The sequence below is a fragment of the Rhinopithecus roxellana genome, chromosome 18, assembly GCF_007565055.1.
Source record: "Rhinopithecus roxellana isolate Shanxi Qingling chromosome 18, ASM756505v1, whole genome shotgun sequence".
Classification (NCBI taxonomy): domain Eukaryota; kingdom Metazoa; phylum Chordata; class Mammalia; order Primates; family Cercopithecidae; genus Rhinopithecus; species Rhinopithecus roxellana.
The window spans coordinates 93,547,892-93,566,610 of NC_044566.1; the positions used below are offsets into that span (position 1 = coordinate 93,547,892).

An 18,719-nucleotide genomic window follows, 5' to 3' on the forward strand; every position below is an offset into this window, starting at 1 on the left:
AGTTCATACTTAAATCCTGATTTTAAAAATGGTGAAAAAATAGAAGTAGAATACTAAGATTCTCATAAAAATGAATTTGCATTTTAAGAAACTTCGTTAATGGAAACACTCCCTTCAATTTTCTAAGATGATCTACCAATCGAAAGCTCTCCATTTAAAGTTCATATTTAAATCCTTTAAAGTATGGTGCTGATTTCCCAAATGGTTTCTGAATATATCTCTGGCATTTCCATCCCATCCTCCATGCCTATTTTTGACTTTTGTCTTATATGTATCTCTTATGCTTAACACTAAGTCAGGCTCAAGTCTCCAACTTCCTCTATATTCTCATTTAAACTAAGACTTAGTTTCAAGAGTGATTATGTTGCTTGGTACACTGACAAACTATCCTAAAAATCAGCTCATTCATAGCTTCTTTATTTGACAAGCATAAACAGTAACATTTTAATTAGTTTAAGTAGTACAAATTTAAAATCAGTTTCAGAATTATACTAAAGATAACAACAGACTTACCTTGAAGCTAACAGAGTAAGTATAGGCAATTTTTATCTCCCCAGAAGCCTTGTTACTTATGTCCATGGGGGGCCCTGAGCAGTCTGGTTTATCTACATGGGTATGTTTGAAGCTGTGGGAAGAAACATTTTGGCAAGATGCTGATAAAGTACAATTTTTTTTAAATGAGGTAAAGAAAGGTTAGAGATTTTGTACGTATTTTAAAATGCTGCTGACAAAGGTGAAATTGCTCATGTCATATTTAATAGCATAAATATCTACTTCATATAAATATGTGTACAAAATTATAAACATACTTTTGAAGAGCATTTAAATAATTTTTTTTTTTTTGCGGGGGGGACAGGGTCTTGCTCTCTTACCCAGGCCTGAGTGTGGTGGTGCCATCACAGTGCAATGCAGCCTCAAACTCCTGGGCTCAAGTGATCCTCCCTCCTCAGTCTCCCAAGTAGATGGGACTACAGGTGTGTGCCACCACGCCCCATGCCCAGCTAATTTTTCATTTTTTGTAGAGACAAGGTCTTGCTATGTTGTCCAGGCTGGTCTTGAACTCCTGGGCTCAAGCAATCCTCCTGCCTTAGTCTCTCAAAGTGCTGGGATTACAGCATGAGCCACCATGCCTGGCCTTTTTTTTTTTTTTTTTTTTTTTGAGACAAGGTCTTGCTCTGTTACCCAGGCTGGTGTACAGTGGTGTGATCTCGGCTCATTGCAGCTTTAAACTCCTGGGTTCAAGTGATCCTCCTACTTCAGCCTCCTACAGGCATGGGCCACAGTGCCCAGCTAATTTTTAAATTTTCTGTAGAGACAAGGTCTCACTATGTTGCCCAGGCTGGTCTTGAACTCCTGGGCTCAAGTGATCCTCCCACTTCAGCCTCCTACATGCACGGGCCACCATGCCCAGCTAATTTATTTTCGGTAGACAGGGTCTCACTGTGTTGCCTAGCCTGGTCTTAAACTCCTGACCTCAAGTGATCCTCCTGCTTTGGATTCCCCAAAGTGTTGAGATTACAGGTGTGAGCCACTGTGCCTGGCTAAATAATCTTATTAAAAAAATATATACTGATGGAGTTTAACTGCCATCTTATTATGACATGTATTTCTTTACCACCAGTGCATGAGAAAAAGGCTAATTCAATGGCAGAAAAAGTAATGAAAAAAATGAAATACTTAAAAGAAAGATCTCATAAATAACTGATATGTACGTTTCTGATAAAAAATAACAAACAAGTTGAAGAGCTGTCTTTCAATGGCTAGTATTTCATACTGGCATCTAACACTGCATAGGGGCTTGAGAAATCATAGTACGTGTCCACTCATTCGGGCCTCTGACCAGAGGAAAGCTGCAGGTATCTGAGGCAGTGTTCTTTCCACTATGAAGGGGAACCTATCCCAACCACTCAACTTCTCCTTCCCCACTGACACATGGAAAAGCTCCTGATTGAAAACAAAACACAAAGGCACCTTGGCTTGACCGCTTGTCATGACAGGAAAAGAACTACTGGTACGGTTTCTCTGGACAGCTGGACCCATAACTCAATAACAAATCATGCCAAATCAATCCTGAAATGCCAGAATATTTAGGAGTAATTGGGCCCCAAATACTTATACTTTGGGTCTAAATTTCACTTATACTTGTTTACTTTTTACCATTAATATAATTACCTTTTTGGTTCAAGTTTAGCAGCCACTAATCTTGCTCCCATGGACCCAGTTTCAACAACATGATAGTATATTTTGATGTCAACATGGTTGAAGATGTAAAATGTATCTCTTTCATGGAATTCTGACTGCGAAACAGAACTTAAAAGTTAAAGGTAGAAAACTACATAAGAGTCAAAACATAAAACTTTAAAATGGGCTACAACAAGAAAATTTAAGTTTGAATGGAATTTTAATCCTTTCATATTAACATGTTTCAATTTTATACTTAAATTCTTTTTAAGCCAAAAATTAATTGGGGAAGGTATCTGCTTCTTACAGTTTTTTTTAACAGAAAATTTAGTAAGTACCAATTCAAAAGAACACTAATCTAGTATTTTCTAGCCTTTCATTTAAAATGAAACAAAATAAAATTTAAAATATTACGAGCACACTAAAGCTTATACATTTAAACACTTTTCCTGCCTGGAAGCTTGTAAGTTTGGACTAAACTCATAACCTAAATTACTCAAGTATCTCTGGTTTTTTGTGAGTGCACAACACAAAAGCACTAACTGATATAATCAGTTTCATGATTAAGCTCATGCTAACTTCCACTGGATCTGATCCACTAAGAGATTTAAATCAGGTTGATCTGATTACACAAAATTTATTTTAACATATATCCCCACATAGTTCTAATTACCTTCTATAGTAATGTCTCTATTTGATTAATCTATTTTTAAATATAAAAGAATGGCCTCAAAGACAGATAGGTCTTAAAAAAGGTATATCTGACCTTCAGCAATAGAAATCTAGTTAACTTATAATCAAGTCTTTTTTGACACTCTACTATGTACATTTTTTAATATATAAGATGTATGAGAGTTAGAACAAAGTTCTAGACCTTACCATAGCACTTAACATACAACAGACACTCTCAGTAAACGCTGAACTGAATCTGAATTATTCCAATTCTAAGGCTCAACTTACACATTATTAATCTGCTGTAAGTTTAAGACTGAAGTAGTTGTACTTCAGAACATCTGAACTGTACTCATTAAATGAATATAACAATTTTTGTCCAGGTAAAGACTGAATTCTGTCAAAAGCCATGTTCTAAAAAAGCAGCAGAGTTTATCATGAACTTACATTAATAACACAGGCATCTTTTGCATGGCCTTTATCTGTAATGTAACAGCCAATAGGAAATCCAGGATTACAGAACCTCTGACCATCTTCAACATCGTAACACCATGTTACAGGCATATTATCCACAATCCTACACACGGAAAGAAGAGTTATGTTAGAAAAGAACCCACCAAACATGAGACTAAGAATTACTGCCCAAATCAGTGTCATCACTTTGTAAAATTTAAATGTGTAAATGCCTTAAGATTCCAAAAACCACACAGAATGTTAATGAAATGCGCTATTTCATAAGCAATAACAATATGCCAGTATCTGATACACTGCAGTGATGGAAAAAACTACAGGCTGGTCCGAGTGCAGTGGTGTTTACAACTAACTGACCACAACCAGGTATAGATTTCTTTGTTCCTTCTCTACTCGCACTGCTTCATCTGACTAGCCGGGAAAAAAAACAAACAAAACAAACAAACAAACAAAAAACCCAACCTTTATAGCTTTTTTGAAAGGATAATGGTACATAGGAAAGAGTTTTATAAACTAATTTATTGTAATTGCTAATTCAACAGTACTATTTAGACACTTCACTGTAATTTACCTTTAGCAGAACACTCACAGCTCTAAATAGGTACACAAAGCAATATACCTAGTTCCTCAGGAACAGTTTATTAAACAGTAGAGAGGAAATGTCTCTTATTACTCAGGTAATTCAATAAAAAAGGAATACAATTGCAAGATACAGGAAAATATTAAACTAAAGGGCCAGGAAGAAAAGTGAAAGTTATACAAAAAAATTCTGTGAAAACTATAAATCCAAGTTATTTCTAAAAGAAATACTGCTACAAAGCTAGCGAACCCAATCTTTCAAGTTCTATAATGAAAAAGGACTTAAATGATAAAAGCAGAAAATAAAGTTCTGTAGCACCGTATAACTACATTATAGTCCAAGCATGTGGCCCCCTGTGCCCAGAGTATACTGCGGGATACAAATAAAAAAACTACTCAAAATATAGCAGCTATATTACAGTCATAAGACGACACTCCAGGGCATGTTTTATTTGTTAATTAATGTGTGCCTTAGGAAGTAAAATTATGATTCTATATTCACCCAAGGTGTACCTTAATGACCTAATAAAACATGTCTCGTCACCTTTAAATGCAATTTAATAGTACCCAGTTTACAAAATTTTAGAATCACCTATGCTATTAAACTGCTTATTATAATAATCAGCAGGCTAGTAGTTCCAATGAAAAGACTATAAAATATTAGAAGTATAATTGCATCGTTCTATAAAATAAATAATTCAGATTTTCTGGAAGCTTAAAGAATCGGTTAATTGCTTTAATTTTTTAGATAGAGATGAAGTTCAATTAATGAATATATACTAGCAATATATAGTATCCTCATGCTACCATATTGGAGGGAAAGTACTACATAAAAATTATAGTGCTAGCTACAAAATGAGAAATTAAGGGGCAATTTAGGTTTTATAAAAGCTAACATCCTAAATGTATCATTTATATAATACCTTGACATAATAGCTTTTTCTGATAATAGGAAGCATTAAAAAAAAAATCCCTTTGAAATAAATTTAAGAAAACTTAAAGAATATCTTTTTTTCCCCCCCAAGACAGGGTCTTGCTCTGTCACCCAGGCTGGAGTGCAGGAGCATGATCATGGCTCTCTGCAGCCTCAACCTCCCAGGCTCAAGTGATCCTCCCATCTCTGCCTCCCGAGTAGCTGGGACTACAAGTGCATGCCATCACACCTGGCTAATTTTTAAAATTTTTTTGTAGAGCTGGGGTTTCACTATGTTGCCAGGGTTGGTCTCGAACTCCTGGGCTCAAGTGGTCCTCCTACCCTGGTCTCCCAAAGTGCTGGGATTACAGGTGTGAGCCACCATGTCCAGCCAAAGAATATGATTTTCAATTACTGTCTTCCTAAGTTAATGAGTAGTATTTATTTAAATTTATAATATAAAAAAATTAAAACTCTTATTTCCTATCTGACAGACTGAATAATGGGAAGAAGACTAGCAAGGATAAAGGCTGAATGACTCCCAACCTTTTATCATGAAGAAACTCCTTTCCTTTACTTCCAAGTCTGCCCTCCAAGGACCCCATCTGAAACAGTTCTACCAATCAAACTTCATTTAGTAATAACTTGCTTTTCCAATAAATTGATTCCAAAAGTTTCTAATCAGAATAACCCATATTGTCACAATGCACTCAGAAAATTACAGCCCAAAGCAAAGAAACTTGGCATTTAACAAGTTGGCATTTCTTTTTTTTTTTTTTGCAGTTGCAAGATTTAATAGAGTGAAGACAGAGCTCCCACACAAAGGGAGGGGACCCAAAGAGGGTAGCCGGTGCCGGCTCGAATGCCTGGGTTTATATCCCGATCACTGTCCCTCCCGCTGTGCTCTCAGGCGATAGATGATTGGCTATTTCTTTACCTCCTGTTTTTGCCTAATTAGCATTTTAGTGAGCTCTCTTTACTACCTGATTGGTCGGGTGTGAGCTAAGTTGCAAGTCCCGTGTTTAAAGGTGGATGCAGTCACCTTCCCAGCTAGGCTTAGGGATTCTTAGTTGGCCTAGGAAATCCAGCTAGTCTGTCTCTCAGTCCCCCTCTTAACAGGAAAACCCAAGTGCTGTTGGGGAGGTTGGCCGAAGACCGCTCTAACTGCTTCCTGCTGAATTGGGGGGTAGTAGTGGTTGTGCAGTTGAGATTTCCTCAGGAGGGGTGCCTTCGATGTCATTAACATCGGAACATGGGCTAGCAGGCCGGTCCAGGGGTCCGTGGTAGATCTTAGTCAAGGACTGCATCTGGGGCTCCCTTTGAAGCACCATTTGTAGTTTTACCACTTCGATTCTGGAAGAGACAAACTTAACAAGGAGGTTAAAGATACAGGGATTGAAATGTATGGCCTGCAGTGTAGGGGATTATTTCTTTGGCACAATTCACAGGCCCTGACTATCTGCTTGATAGTTTTGAAAAGCCCTCGTCCAGTAAATAATAATTTGATCATCTGATGGGTGCTATAAATGCCTAAGTGAAAGGTTTGGTGAAGGGTTTTAAGTAATTTCCTTCGTTTAGCTGCAGGCAAAAGTATTTTTCCTTCTTCGGTGGCTAGCCATCCTGAGGGGAGGAAACCATGTCCTCATGAGGTTCCCCATTCTATTTCTTCTGCTGAGTACAGGGACTTGGCTTCTCGGAGGGGATTACCCCATACTAGGGGTCTTTCTATAAGCATTACTAAAGGAGGGTCCTGTCTTGTGGCTCTTTCTGCTTCAATATCTGCTTGGCGGTTCCCTTCTATTTCCCTTTCCTTTCATTTCTGATGACCCTGGCAGTGAAAGACTGCTACCTCTTTAGGTTTCTGTACCACCAATAATAATCTCCTAATGGCTTCCTCATGTTTGATAGGTGTTCCCTCGGAAGTTAGAAATTCCCTTTCTTTCCATATTGCTGCATGGACATGGAGGGCAGGGCAAGCATACTTAGAGTCTGTATATATATTTACCCCTTTTCCTTCTCCTAATTCTAGCACCCAAGTGAGGGCTATTAGTTCTGCCAGCTGAGCGTTAGTTCCTGGAGTGAGGGGATTACTTTCAAGTATTCCATTATCACTGACCACTGCCTATCCCCCTTTTTGAAGTCCTTTTTCTACAAAGGAACTTCCATTAATATACAAGTTGAGGTTGGGATCAGTCAAGGGAACCTCTGGAAGGTTCCCTCGAGTGGCATAGGTTTGAGCAATTATTTGTTGACAGCTATGTTCTATCTTTTCTTCATTGTCTGGAAGAAATGTGGCTGGGTTAAGAGTTGCCTAAGTGCACAGTCACAGCACTGGCCCTTCAAGTAATAGAGCCTGATATTTAAGTAAACGGTTGTCTGACAGCTACAAGTCTCCTTTAGCAGTAAGAATGCTGTTCACATCATGAGATGTCCACACAGTAAGATCTCTTCCTTGTATTATTTTAACTGCTTCACCGCTACTGCCGCCACTACCCATAAACAATGAGGCCAACCTTTTGCCACTACATCAATTTCCTTACTTGGGTAGGCCACGGGTTGCAAGCTCATCCCTCAGATCTGTGTAAGGACTCCTAGAGCTATTCCTGTTTTTTTCTGTGGCATATAGAGAAAAGTCTTGCCCCGCTGGCAAGTTTAACACTGGGGCTTGGGTTAGGGCCTTCTTTAGGGCCTGGAAAGCCGCTTCTGCTTCAGGTGTCCATCTTACTAAATGGGTATTGGCTTTCTGAATTTCCTTAACTAGTGTATATAATGGCCTGGCTATTTTGCCGTACCTGGGAATCCATATTTGGCAGAAGCCTGTTATGCCAAGGAGCCCTCTTAGTTCCTTTAGGGTTTTGGGATTAGGATAAGCCAGTAATGGGCTGGATACATTCCTCACTGAGGGCCCTGGTGCCTTTGGATAATTTTAGCCCTAAGTATTTAACCTGCTGTGACCAGAGCTGAGCCTCTGGTTTGGAAACCTTGTAGCCACAAGTGGCGAGGACATTTAAGAGCGCTTGGGTGGCTTGATGGCACAAAGTTTCTGAACGGGTGGCTAAAAGTAAATCATCCACATACCAAAGGACAAGAGTGTCCAGGTGTGAGAACTGGCTCAAGTCTTGGGCTAATGCCTGGCCAAATAGATGGGGGCTATCCCTGAACCTTTGGGGTAAGACAGTCCAGGTGAGTTGAGACGTTGGGTTCAAAGGATTTTCAAAGGCAAACAAGAATTGAGAGGCAGGATGTACAGGGATGCAGAAAAAGGCATTCTTAAGGTCCACGACTGTAAGCCACTGCTTCCTCTGGTATTCACGAAAGCAGAGTATAAGGGTTAGGTACAGCTGGGTATAGAGGGACCAGGGCCTCATTGATAATCCTGAGATCTTGCACTAACCTCCACTGTCTGTTGGGTTTCTGTACTCCTAAAATTGGAGTATTGCAGGGGTTATTGAATGGTTTTACTAGGCCTTGGGCTTTTAGGTCCTTAACAATTTTTTTGGAGTACTTGTTGGGCCTCAGGTATAAGGGAGTACTGCCTTTGGTAGGGAAAGGAGGCAGAATCCTTTAGTTTAATTTGAATAGGACGGGCATTCTTTGCTGGTCCATATTGTCCTTCTGTTGCCCAGACTTCAGAATCAATTCCTTCCTCAAGCAGGGGACAACAAACGGGTGTTCCTTCTCCTATTTTCAGGTGTATAATGGCCCCTGTTTTTGCTAGAATGTCTCTCCCTAAGAAGGGAGTGAGGCTTTCAGGCATAATTAGAAAAGCATGTGAAAAGAGTTAAAGTTCCCCAGTCACAACTTAGTGGCTGGGAGAAGCATCTAGCAACTGGCTGTCCTAGGATCCCTCAGATAGTGACAGATCTGGAGGACAGCTGTCCAGGACAGGAGAGTAAGACTAAGAAGGCCGCGCCAGTGTCCAGGAGACAGTTAACCTCCTGGCCCTCAATGGTCAAGCATACCCGGGGCTCTGTGAGGGTGATGGCATGGGCTGGCGCTTGCCCTGGGCACCTTCAGTCCTGCTGGTCAGCAGCTTCTGACTCAGAGGATGTTCGTCCCCTGGGGCAGTGGGCCTTGCAGTGATTTCCTTGACATAAGGGGCATGGACGAGGTGGCAGCTTATTTCTATTTGAACAATGTTTTTTAAAGTGTCCTTGTAGACCTCACTGCTATTAGGCATTCGATTTGCCCAGCGTTTCCCTATTCCAGAGCCTCCAAAGTCTGCTTGCCTGAGGGCCATGGCTAAAGTGGTGGCCTTTTTCTTATCTCCTTTGTCCCGTTCCGTCTGCTCCTCCTGATCTCTATTATAAAAAACCGAGGTTGCCAAGTTCAGTAGAGTTTCTAAGTTTTGCTCTGGGCCTAAGGTGGACTTGAAGTTTTTTTTCTAATGTCTGCAGCTGACTGAGTGATAAACTTATCCGTTAAGATTAGTTGACCTACAACAGAGTCAGGTGACAGAGAGGTATGCTTTCTCAAAGCCTCCCTTAATCTCTCCAGAAAGGCGGTAGAATTTTCTTCCTTTCCCTGTTTTATAGTGGACATCACTGAATAATTTATAGGCTTCTTCGCAGTTTTCCTTAGTCCTTCCAGCACACAAGTTAGCAAATGTCTGCGGCACCAATCTCCATGTTCTGATTCTGTGTCCCATTGAGGGTCTACACTGGGAACTGCCTGCTGGCCTGTGGGGAATTTATTCTCTTTCCTCTGTTGTCATTCTATCTCTGAGATACCAGAGATCGCCAAACTCTCAGGCTGCAGTTATGGCAGCACTTCTCTCATTTAGGGTTAATGTCTGATTTAGCAGTAACATAACATCTCTCCATGTCAGACCAAAGGATTGTCCTAACTCTTGTAAAACATCAATATAGCCATCAGAGTTATCTGAGAATTTACCTAGGTCTATTTTAATTTGCTTTAAATTTGAGAGAGAAAAAGGTATATGCACTCTGGCTGGGCCGAATTCTCCTCCTCCCACTGCTTGGAGGGGGCATCATTGGGGAATATTTGCACTCTCTGGTTCATTGTCTATATCTCCTTTTGGATCGTTTGGGTTGAAGGGGGGGGTCCTTATTAGTTGGGGAAGGAGTTGGGCAGGGCGCCGGGGTAGGGAGGTAGAGTCTGAGGGCTTCCTGTCGGGCATAAATCACACTTTTTACAAAATTGCGAGTTGTCTCTTAGTGAAAAGAAACTTTGTACATATGGCACTTCACTCCATTTGCCTTCTTTTCTACAAAAGAGGTCTAGCTGTAAGATGGTGTTATAATTTATACTTCCCTCAGGAGGCCAGGTTTCTCCCCCTTGAAGAGGAGATCGTGGCCAGGAGGTATTGCAGAAGAATATGTCATTTCTTTCTTAACGTCTGAGGGTCAAACTGGTCCCAATTATCCAGAATACATCTTAGGGGCATTTTTGTCTTGGGGAGAAGGTTTCCCATCGCTTTGGAGGTCCCTTCATGATCGCCAAATGTTAGCAGAGGGTCCTCGCTCCCAGAGCTCCCAAGATGGTGGCAAACCTCATGTTCTCTGACCTGGGGTTCTTGGCCTCACAGATTCCAAGGAATGGATATCTATTCTGAATGTTATAGCTCTATTAGAAGCCGGGGGTCACAGAAGAGAACCGTGGAACCCAGTGACTAGTGTTCAGCTCGATTAGGACGAACCCGGGCACTTAGCCGTGCAGGAACAATGGTAAGCCTTTAGCCCGATCGGGAGCTGCAATGGGCGCCTTGCTGAATCAGGAGCACAGCAGACACCCTGCCGGATCCGGAGGGATGGAAGTCAGCGGCAGGTCTGCAACGGCGGCAAACAGCAGTGGTGGACGGTGAGCAAAAGCTCAGCTTGAGCCGTAACAAACAGGGACCAGAAGAGAGTGCAGTTGCAAGATTTAAGAGTGAAAACAGAGCTCCCATACAAAGGGAAGGGACTCAAAGAAGGTAGTCCACGAGTTGTCATTTCTATGTAGTTTTAACATGAGTACATTAATACTATTCAATAGGATTCTGAATTTCTGAAAACAGCACATCATTCTCCTTTGCTAACTTGGTGGGATCTGGGATTGGAACTCACTAAAGTATTTTCAAGACCCCTTTATAATTCAATAAGCTATAGTTCAGTGGTTCGACGATACTAAAAAATGGTAAGTACTCTGAATTAGTTAATTATACTTTTATAAATAAAATGTCATCAAGATTTGGAAACTCAGGCAAGAAGTATAATCACAAACCACAAAGAGCACAGCTGAAGAAAGTTTTAAGTGTCTGGTGCTGGTATCAAAGCAATAGTTTCAGGAATCATGAAGTAGCTTAGCAGCTACTGACAGAGTAAGCCAAAAAGATCTTTAAAATATGTTCTAAAGCCCCAAGTAAGAATTAAAAAGCATGGCCAGGAGTGGTGGCTAGCACCTGTAATCCCACCACTTTGGGAGGCCACAGTGGGTAGATCAAGAGGTCAGGAGTTCGAGAGCAGCCTGGCCAACATAGTGAAACCCCATCTCTACTAAAAATACAAAACTTAGCCAGGCGTGGTGGCAGACGCCTGTAGTCCTAGCTACTCAGGACGCTGAGACAGGAGAATCACTTGAACCCAGGAGGCGGAGGTTGCAGTGAGCCAAGATTGTGCCACTGCACTCCAGCCTGGCCAACAGAGCGAGATTCTGTCTCAACAACAACAAAAAAAATTAAAAAAATAAAAAGTATTCTTCAACTTATATAAGAAACTATTAACTGTTCTTTATAGTGAGAATAATAAACTAGAGCACGGTTCCAATGTCATGGGGGAGAAATTATGATTGATTCATGCAGTGAATTGCAAAATTATGAAAAAGACGGAGGAGGTTATAGATTTACAAGGTTACCTGACCTCAAAAAAGTCCATAATATTTTCTTAAATGAGCAAGTTGTAGAATGTGTACAATAATATTTTAGTTGCATTATTGTAAAAAGGACACACCCGTTTCTATACCTCCATATGCATAGGAAATTAGAAACACACATGAGAAATAATAGTGTTAGTTCTGTAGAAGAGAAATGAAAATGGGGGTGACAGAAGACTTACTTTTACTTAATATTTTCTTGTACTGCTTGTGTTTTTTCATTGGCATATATTGCTTTATGATTTAGAAAACGATTATGCTCTCCCCAACATGTCTTAGTGCAAAGTATAAAATAAAATGTGCTACATTCACAATCAAACTCCATAACAGAATACTATAAATTTCCATGTGTACATAAATTTTATGTGTCAACTCTACTGTCTATGCTTAAAATCAAGTTATACAGTAAAATCTTTCTGAAATAAGTCATGGACATAATATACTCAAATAATGGTTTCAATAAATTAATCAATGTGAATCAACATTTTCCAAATGTATACTGAACTGATTTAAGTGTTACACTTAAAATCATCAACTTTTCTGATTCAACTGCAAAATCATTATTTACCAGCACTTTCCCAAGTTAATTTTTTAAAGCAGAATAGTTTAAGTTTGCCATTGATACACTGATTACAAATCGTTCAGTAAATTTTACTAATGCTTTCTTAATTGGTACACTATTTTATCTATTCTTTTTTTTTTTTTTTTTTTTTGAGATGGAGTCTCGCTCTGTCGCCCAGGCTGGAGTGCAGTGGCCGGATCTCGGCTCACTGCAAGCTCTGCCTCCCGGGTTCACGCCATTCTCCTGCCTCAGCCTCCCGAGCAGCTGGGACTACAGGCGCCCGCCACCTCGCCCGGCTAGTTTTTTGTATTTTTTAGTAGAGACAGGGTTTCACCGTGTTAGCCAGGTTGGTCTCGATCTCCTGACCTCGTGATCCACCCGTCTCGGCCTCCCAAAGTGCTGGGATTACAGGCTTGAGCCACCGCGCCCGGCCTATTTTATCTATTCTTGTTATTAAGCATCTTGGCATTATAATGAAATCTTTGTTAACTGCATCACAAGTTAGTCAAAAATATCTCTAAGTACTTTCCTGTGAGGAGACTACTGAAGAAGAACTGCTTCTATTACCTTCAGCAGCAAGACTAAACAATATTCTTTGGTTTAAGCGATTCTCCTGCCTCAGCCTCCCAAGTAGCTGGGATTACAGGCGCCTGCCACCACATCTGGCTAATTTTTGTACTTTTAGTAGAGATGGGGTTTCACCATGTTGGCCAGGCTGGTGTCGAACTCCTGGCCTCAGGTGATCTGCCCACCTCGGCCTCCCAAAGTGCTGGGATTATAGGCGTGAGCCACTGCGCTGGGCTCACTAAACAGTATTCTAAGCACAGAGGGTAGAAGAAAGAGCTAAAAAATCACCCACATAGCTTAAGAGTCATTCTTTCATTCAGTCAACAAACTGATAGCTATTGCAGTAAATGTAGGTGGATAGGGCTAACATGAGAAGATAAGAACTGAGGTTAAATATTATTTAGAAGCTTACAAAGAAAAACAACAAGGAGAATTTCAATTACTTATGAAAAAGTAAACATATCCCAAGTTGATATGCAATTGACATGCATTGATCTAGCAAATAAGCAGTATTCCTGTGGTAGTTTAGGGGAAAAAAGCTCTTCATTTACCCAAAACTAAAGAAATGGGGAGACAAAAGAAGTTTTAAAGTTCCTGTTTGCACTGAGGGTCAGTTGAGAAAGAAGCGGACACAAGCATAACAGGCAGGTTTCTAACAGCACCGTCTCCTTCCTTCCAACAGAGCCCCAGTATCCTACAGGGAACACATTCTTATGGGGTTCAGGTAGATGTTATCCAGGTCTGGCCAGTCAGAACGAATCCTTTCCATCACAGACTAGTTCATGGCTGTGCACAGGACCCAGGGTTCTATACGTATGGGGGTTGGGTAGGATGGAGAAGGAGGAAAACTGAGGGGTCGGAGGGAATGTGAGGCCATAGGACCTGGTCAGGTCTCAGCTGAGATCCACGGTTCCTAACCTCACTGGCGTGAACAAACAATGTGATCTAATATACTGACAGGACAAACATCCAAAAGGAAGTGCACGAAGACAGTCCTCCTGCTTGCCACTAAAAGCATTTTACACTTTCTAGAAAAGGCAAAACACATGTAAACTATGACCCCATAAAATATAGGCATTTCCAAGCAAAATTACTCAGAAGAATAGTAATGGTTATACTTCAAATGTTGGATTTTGAAAGTCTTTAAAAATATTCTATGTTTGACTGGGTGCAGTGGCTCACACTTAAAATTCCAGCACTTTGGGAGGCTGAGAGGGGTGGATCTCTTAAGGTCAGGAGTTCAAGGCCAGCTTGGCCAACATGGTAAAACTCCATCTCTACTAAAAATACAAAAATTAGCCAGGCGTGGTGGCAGGCACCTGTAATCCCAGCTACTCAGGAGGCTAAAGTGCAAGAATCACTTGACGCCGGGAGACAGAGGTTGCAGTGAGCCAAGATCACGCCACAGCACTCCAGCCTGGGGAACAGTGTGAGACTCCGTCTCAAAAAAAAAAAAAAAAAAAAAAAAAAAAAAATTCTATGTTTGAATATTGCATAATAAGTACATACTACTTTGGAAGGAAAAACAGGACAGTTTTAAATGCTTTTTGATTCTGATACAAACTGGCACAGAATTTGTTAATGTTATGTCACGTTTACAAAATAAAAGGCTAAGCAAAATGTAAGCGTTTTACTTGAAGTTGATGCTATTTATCAAACAAAAGTTAAGTTTTGTTTTCCTGTGATTTTTTTCATAGCCCACAAGTATAAAACAATGCTTTCATCAGAAGACTGACCCAGGCCTTTTTCCCCAAAGCATAATATGCTACTGTTCACTATTCAGGCATACTTCGTTTTATTGCCCTTCACTTTATTGTGCTTTGCAGATACGGTGTTTTTTTAGAAACTGAAGGTTTGTGGCATCCATGCATTGAGCAAATCTATCAGTGCTATTTTTTCAACAGCATGTGTTCACTTCATGTCTTTGTGTCAGCCTTTTTTTTTTTTTTTAGCAATAATGTATTTTTAATTAAGGTACTTACAGAGTTGTTTTACACATCATGTTATTGCAGACTTTAAATAGACTATATGTAGTATAAACATAACTTTTATATGCACTGGGAAACCAAAAAACTTTATGTGACTCACTTTATTGTGATATTTGCTTTACTGCAGTGGAATGGAACTGAACCTCAGTATCCCCAAGGTATGCCTGTATGTGAATAAAAATAACTACTCTATGTACCAGATCTATGTACTAAAAAAAGTACCAGATATTACAGTAATCTAAACACGGTTAAAAGATAATTCTTTAAATGATGTCATCTTTAACCAAGAGTCACTACTTCAAACTACGACCACTAGTAACAAAAAAAGGAAATCAATTAATTTGCTATATTTTACACAATCAAGTAATTTATATAGTCAATGCAACAAAGATTTCATATGGAAAGGATAAACCCCAAAATAAAAAATATTCATGCCTTACCAGTGATGCTGATAATTCAATAACATGCTTTTTTTCAAGAATTCTAACTTTTGTTTGTCTTCAGCTTTCTCTGTATGGTATGTTTTTGTACAAACAAGCTTACAGGTGTCCTCCTTATTAAACATAAACTGTATTAAAAGGAAGTGGAAAGCAAATTCAGAAAAAATATCCAGGTTCTTCATATCAATATCACAAACAGAGTAAAAATGCTAGCCCCATTAAATTACTTAGTGGATTAATATTGGTAATACATAAATTTTTAAATTCCTCATAGCTCAATCAGATGTAAATGTTACTCCTATTGTGTTTCTCTAAAGACTTGTCATCAAGTTTTCCTTTGATACGTTCTTTTTGGTAATATCAATCAACTTACCTTTTAAATGTAAGTAAGTTCTAGAAGAGAAAAAAAAAATCCCATGTAGAACAAAAATGGAACTTTAGTCTCTCCTAGTAATACCCATGGTCATGTGTTAGGAATTCTGGAGTTGATGGCTTTCTAGTAACAAGCAGACAAATTTTTATGTTCAAATAATCAATAGATGCTAAGTGCCCTCCTTAAGTGTCAGGTGATAGAGATTCAGCAGTGAACAAGATGGCATGTGATAATATAAGAAAAAGTGACATTCAGATGTCTAAAATCAGGGTAAACATGATTCCAGAAGGCTGAAATTTACCAACTATACAACCAGCCGTAATTGTATCTTTTAATAAATTCAAACTTTATTACATAAGGTGGTAAAAAAAAAAAAAATGGCATGATTCACTTCTAAGCAGCCCACTCTTTGTATGTATTAACATCCCTAAAGCAGGTGCAGTGAAGCAGCTAAGTGAATGTTTAAGCACAGTCCACTGCTGCCACCTGTCAGCCAATGCTTTCATTCTGTCTGCACTGCTATTTCCAATACAGCTGTATTTGTACCACTAGTTGATATTTTAAACCTTATATGAACCTTAAAGATTCATTCCTAAAAAGTGAAAAATAGAAAAACAAAAGTATACATACTAAGGAATCAGAAGCACAGGTACCAAACTTAAAATAAGTTAAGCAGAGAGAGACAATATTACACCAAAACGACAAATCTGACACCTCAATCCAGCGCTCACTTCGTTAGGTGAGTCAACCTGTGTGTTCAATTGTGAAGGAAACAGCAAGACTAAGGTGACATTTAAAGTAGTAATAGGTAACATCTGTTTAGTGCTTCCTATGTTCCATGTACTTTGTATATATCAAGCCTCATGTAATCCTCCAAACAACCCTTATCCATCTTTTACAGAGGAGAAAACTGGAGCACCAAGTCACACAACTGAGCATCGGCATAGCCAGGATCTGAGCCAAGCAAGTTGAGCTCCGGAAAAAATGCTCTTCAGCACAACACCCTACGGCCTCTCTCTGTCACGTGTTTAGCTGGGAATTTTATAATATTTTAAATCACGTTTGGTTATGGATGGAATTGTATTTTATGTTTTGTTAAGGATTTTTAAATATTCTTAGCTCCCAAGGGAAACAAATCCTCCTTAAAACACAAGCACAGCACTGTTCTGTTTCTATTTGGGAAAACGTGGGATTATAATTTTTCCTGGATTATTTCAGTGAGGATTTAAAATTCTCCTTGGAATAATTCTGAAAATCAAAGGCTCTATCAATCTAGAGTCAGACCTGGGTACAGGTCAGCTCCATCTTGTTAGGAGACCAGGGAAAGCTGCGTAACCCTGCCTCAGCTTCAGTTAACTTATGGGTAAAATGGGAGCAGGACCTGCCTTGCAGGGCTGTCAGATACAGAAATGTGTGTGCAAAACACCTAGCATGCTGACTGATGAAAACAGGTATTCACTAAATAACAGTTACTGTTACGTATCTCACCACCAGCTTTTAGCAAATAGCAGAAAAATTATACCGAAGTCCATATCTGAGGGAAATCATATAAGGCTGCACACTCCTGGCAAGACTTCTCCCCCATGCAGCCTGAGACCATCAGGACTGATGTGGTTTGGCTTGGTGTCCCCACCCAAATCTCATCTCCAATTGTGATCTGAATTGTAACCCCCACGTGTTGGGGGAGGGACCTGTGGGAGGTGATTAGATCATGGGGGTGGTCCCCCATGCTGTTCTTGGGATAGTGAGTAAGTTCTCATAGGATCTGATGGTTTTATAAGGGTCTTTGCCTGCTTCATTCTGCACTTCTCTTTTCTGCCACCATGTGAAGAAGGACATGGTTGCTTCCCTTCTGCCATGATTGTTTTCCTGAGGCCTCCCCAGTCATGTGGAACTATGAGTCAACTGAACCACTTTTCTTTACAAGTTACCCAGTTTGGTATTTCTCCACAGCAGCATGAAAATGGACTACTGCCCATTAGGACTAATGGACAGGACTCATTATGCCATGGGTATCCTTGCTCTGGCAAGGATAATCCCATTATGCCCTTTACCCCTCTGAATATTAGTCACCACCAGAAGTCCGGGATTTCCATGTCATGCTTCCATTCTCACATTTGAATCCCAAAATGGATCCCCACCCCAACTGCTTAAACCCTTCCACTGTGCCCTGAAACTCATGTGTCACCAGTAGAACACTGGTGCCTGTTCTGATGGAAACCTGGCTGTCCCTGAGGGACGCTGCCTCACTGGAGTCTTGCCAGTGGTGCCTGTTTTCTCTCATAGGCCCCAGCGCTGGGCCAGACCATTCTCCCTCCTCCAGAAACCTCTAGCTTTGACTCCCATGTGATCAGACCACACCGCCCCTACTCCTTCCTGTTCTTGTCATCTACCAACCCCAGGTCACTGGCCCTCAGCTCCAGACACACTGTCACTCCAACACTCCTCCTGGTTCCTGATTCTTGGTGATTACAACATTTATATAAATGATCCTTGAAAACAATGACCTTTTGATCCTCTGCCCTCTCCTCCAGCAACTCTGGTCTTCATCCTATTTCAAAGGACTCGCTCCTCTGGTCGCACTCCACCCTGCCTTTAACAATGACAGGAGTCCCTGCCGTTATCTTCATTTCAAGCTTCCTAGTGTCAAAGCACCTCCTCCCACTGTTCCAACTCACTGGCTTAAATGTTCCTCACCTCCAACAAGCTCTGGATGCCACTTGAATCGACAGATCCTACAGTCTTTTCACTGTCTCTTACTCCTTTTGTGCCCTTACATGCCCCCTGTGCAAGCTCAAACTCCAAGCTCAACAGTATCTCCATCTTTCATAACATCCAAGGATGTCCTCACATCCTGTGTTCTCTCACTTTTTTGGTACTCACTTGTTAAAACCACAAACCTGGTTAAATCCAACTCATAGCAGCACAGCTGGAAATAGCTGGAGATACATAAGTAAGCACGCTGGCTGCTGTTACTTCAAACCATCAGCTGGCCAGAGGGTTCCTGATGCAGCCTAGCAGCTGCTCCACACTCCTTCTTTATTCGCTCTCCTGGATCCTACTTGGCTGCTGCCTCCCTCCTTACTCACAGGTGGGGTGGCCA

The 18,719-nt window shown here is 40.5% G+C and overlaps 1 protein-coding gene across 1 annotated transcript in view; it reads right to left on the minus strand.

Moving 5' to 3' along the window:
- TM9SF2 (transmembrane 9 superfamily member 2) overlaps window positions 1-18,719 on the minus strand; it is a 73,928-nt gene that overhangs the window by 28,977 nt on the left and 26,232 nt on the right. Inside the window, exons 4-7 of the mRNA XM_010368516.1 lie at window positions 15,244-15,371; window positions 3,301-3,430; window positions 2,173-2,297; window positions 514-625 (exon numbers count right to left, since the gene is read on the minus strand). Coding sequence (XP_010366818.1) covers window positions 514-625; window positions 2,173-2,297; window positions 3,301-3,430; window positions 15,244-15,371 — 495 coding nt within the window. The remainder of the gene's footprint in view (window positions 1-513; window positions 626-2,172; window positions 2,298-3,300; window positions 3,431-15,243; window positions 15,372-18,719) is intronic.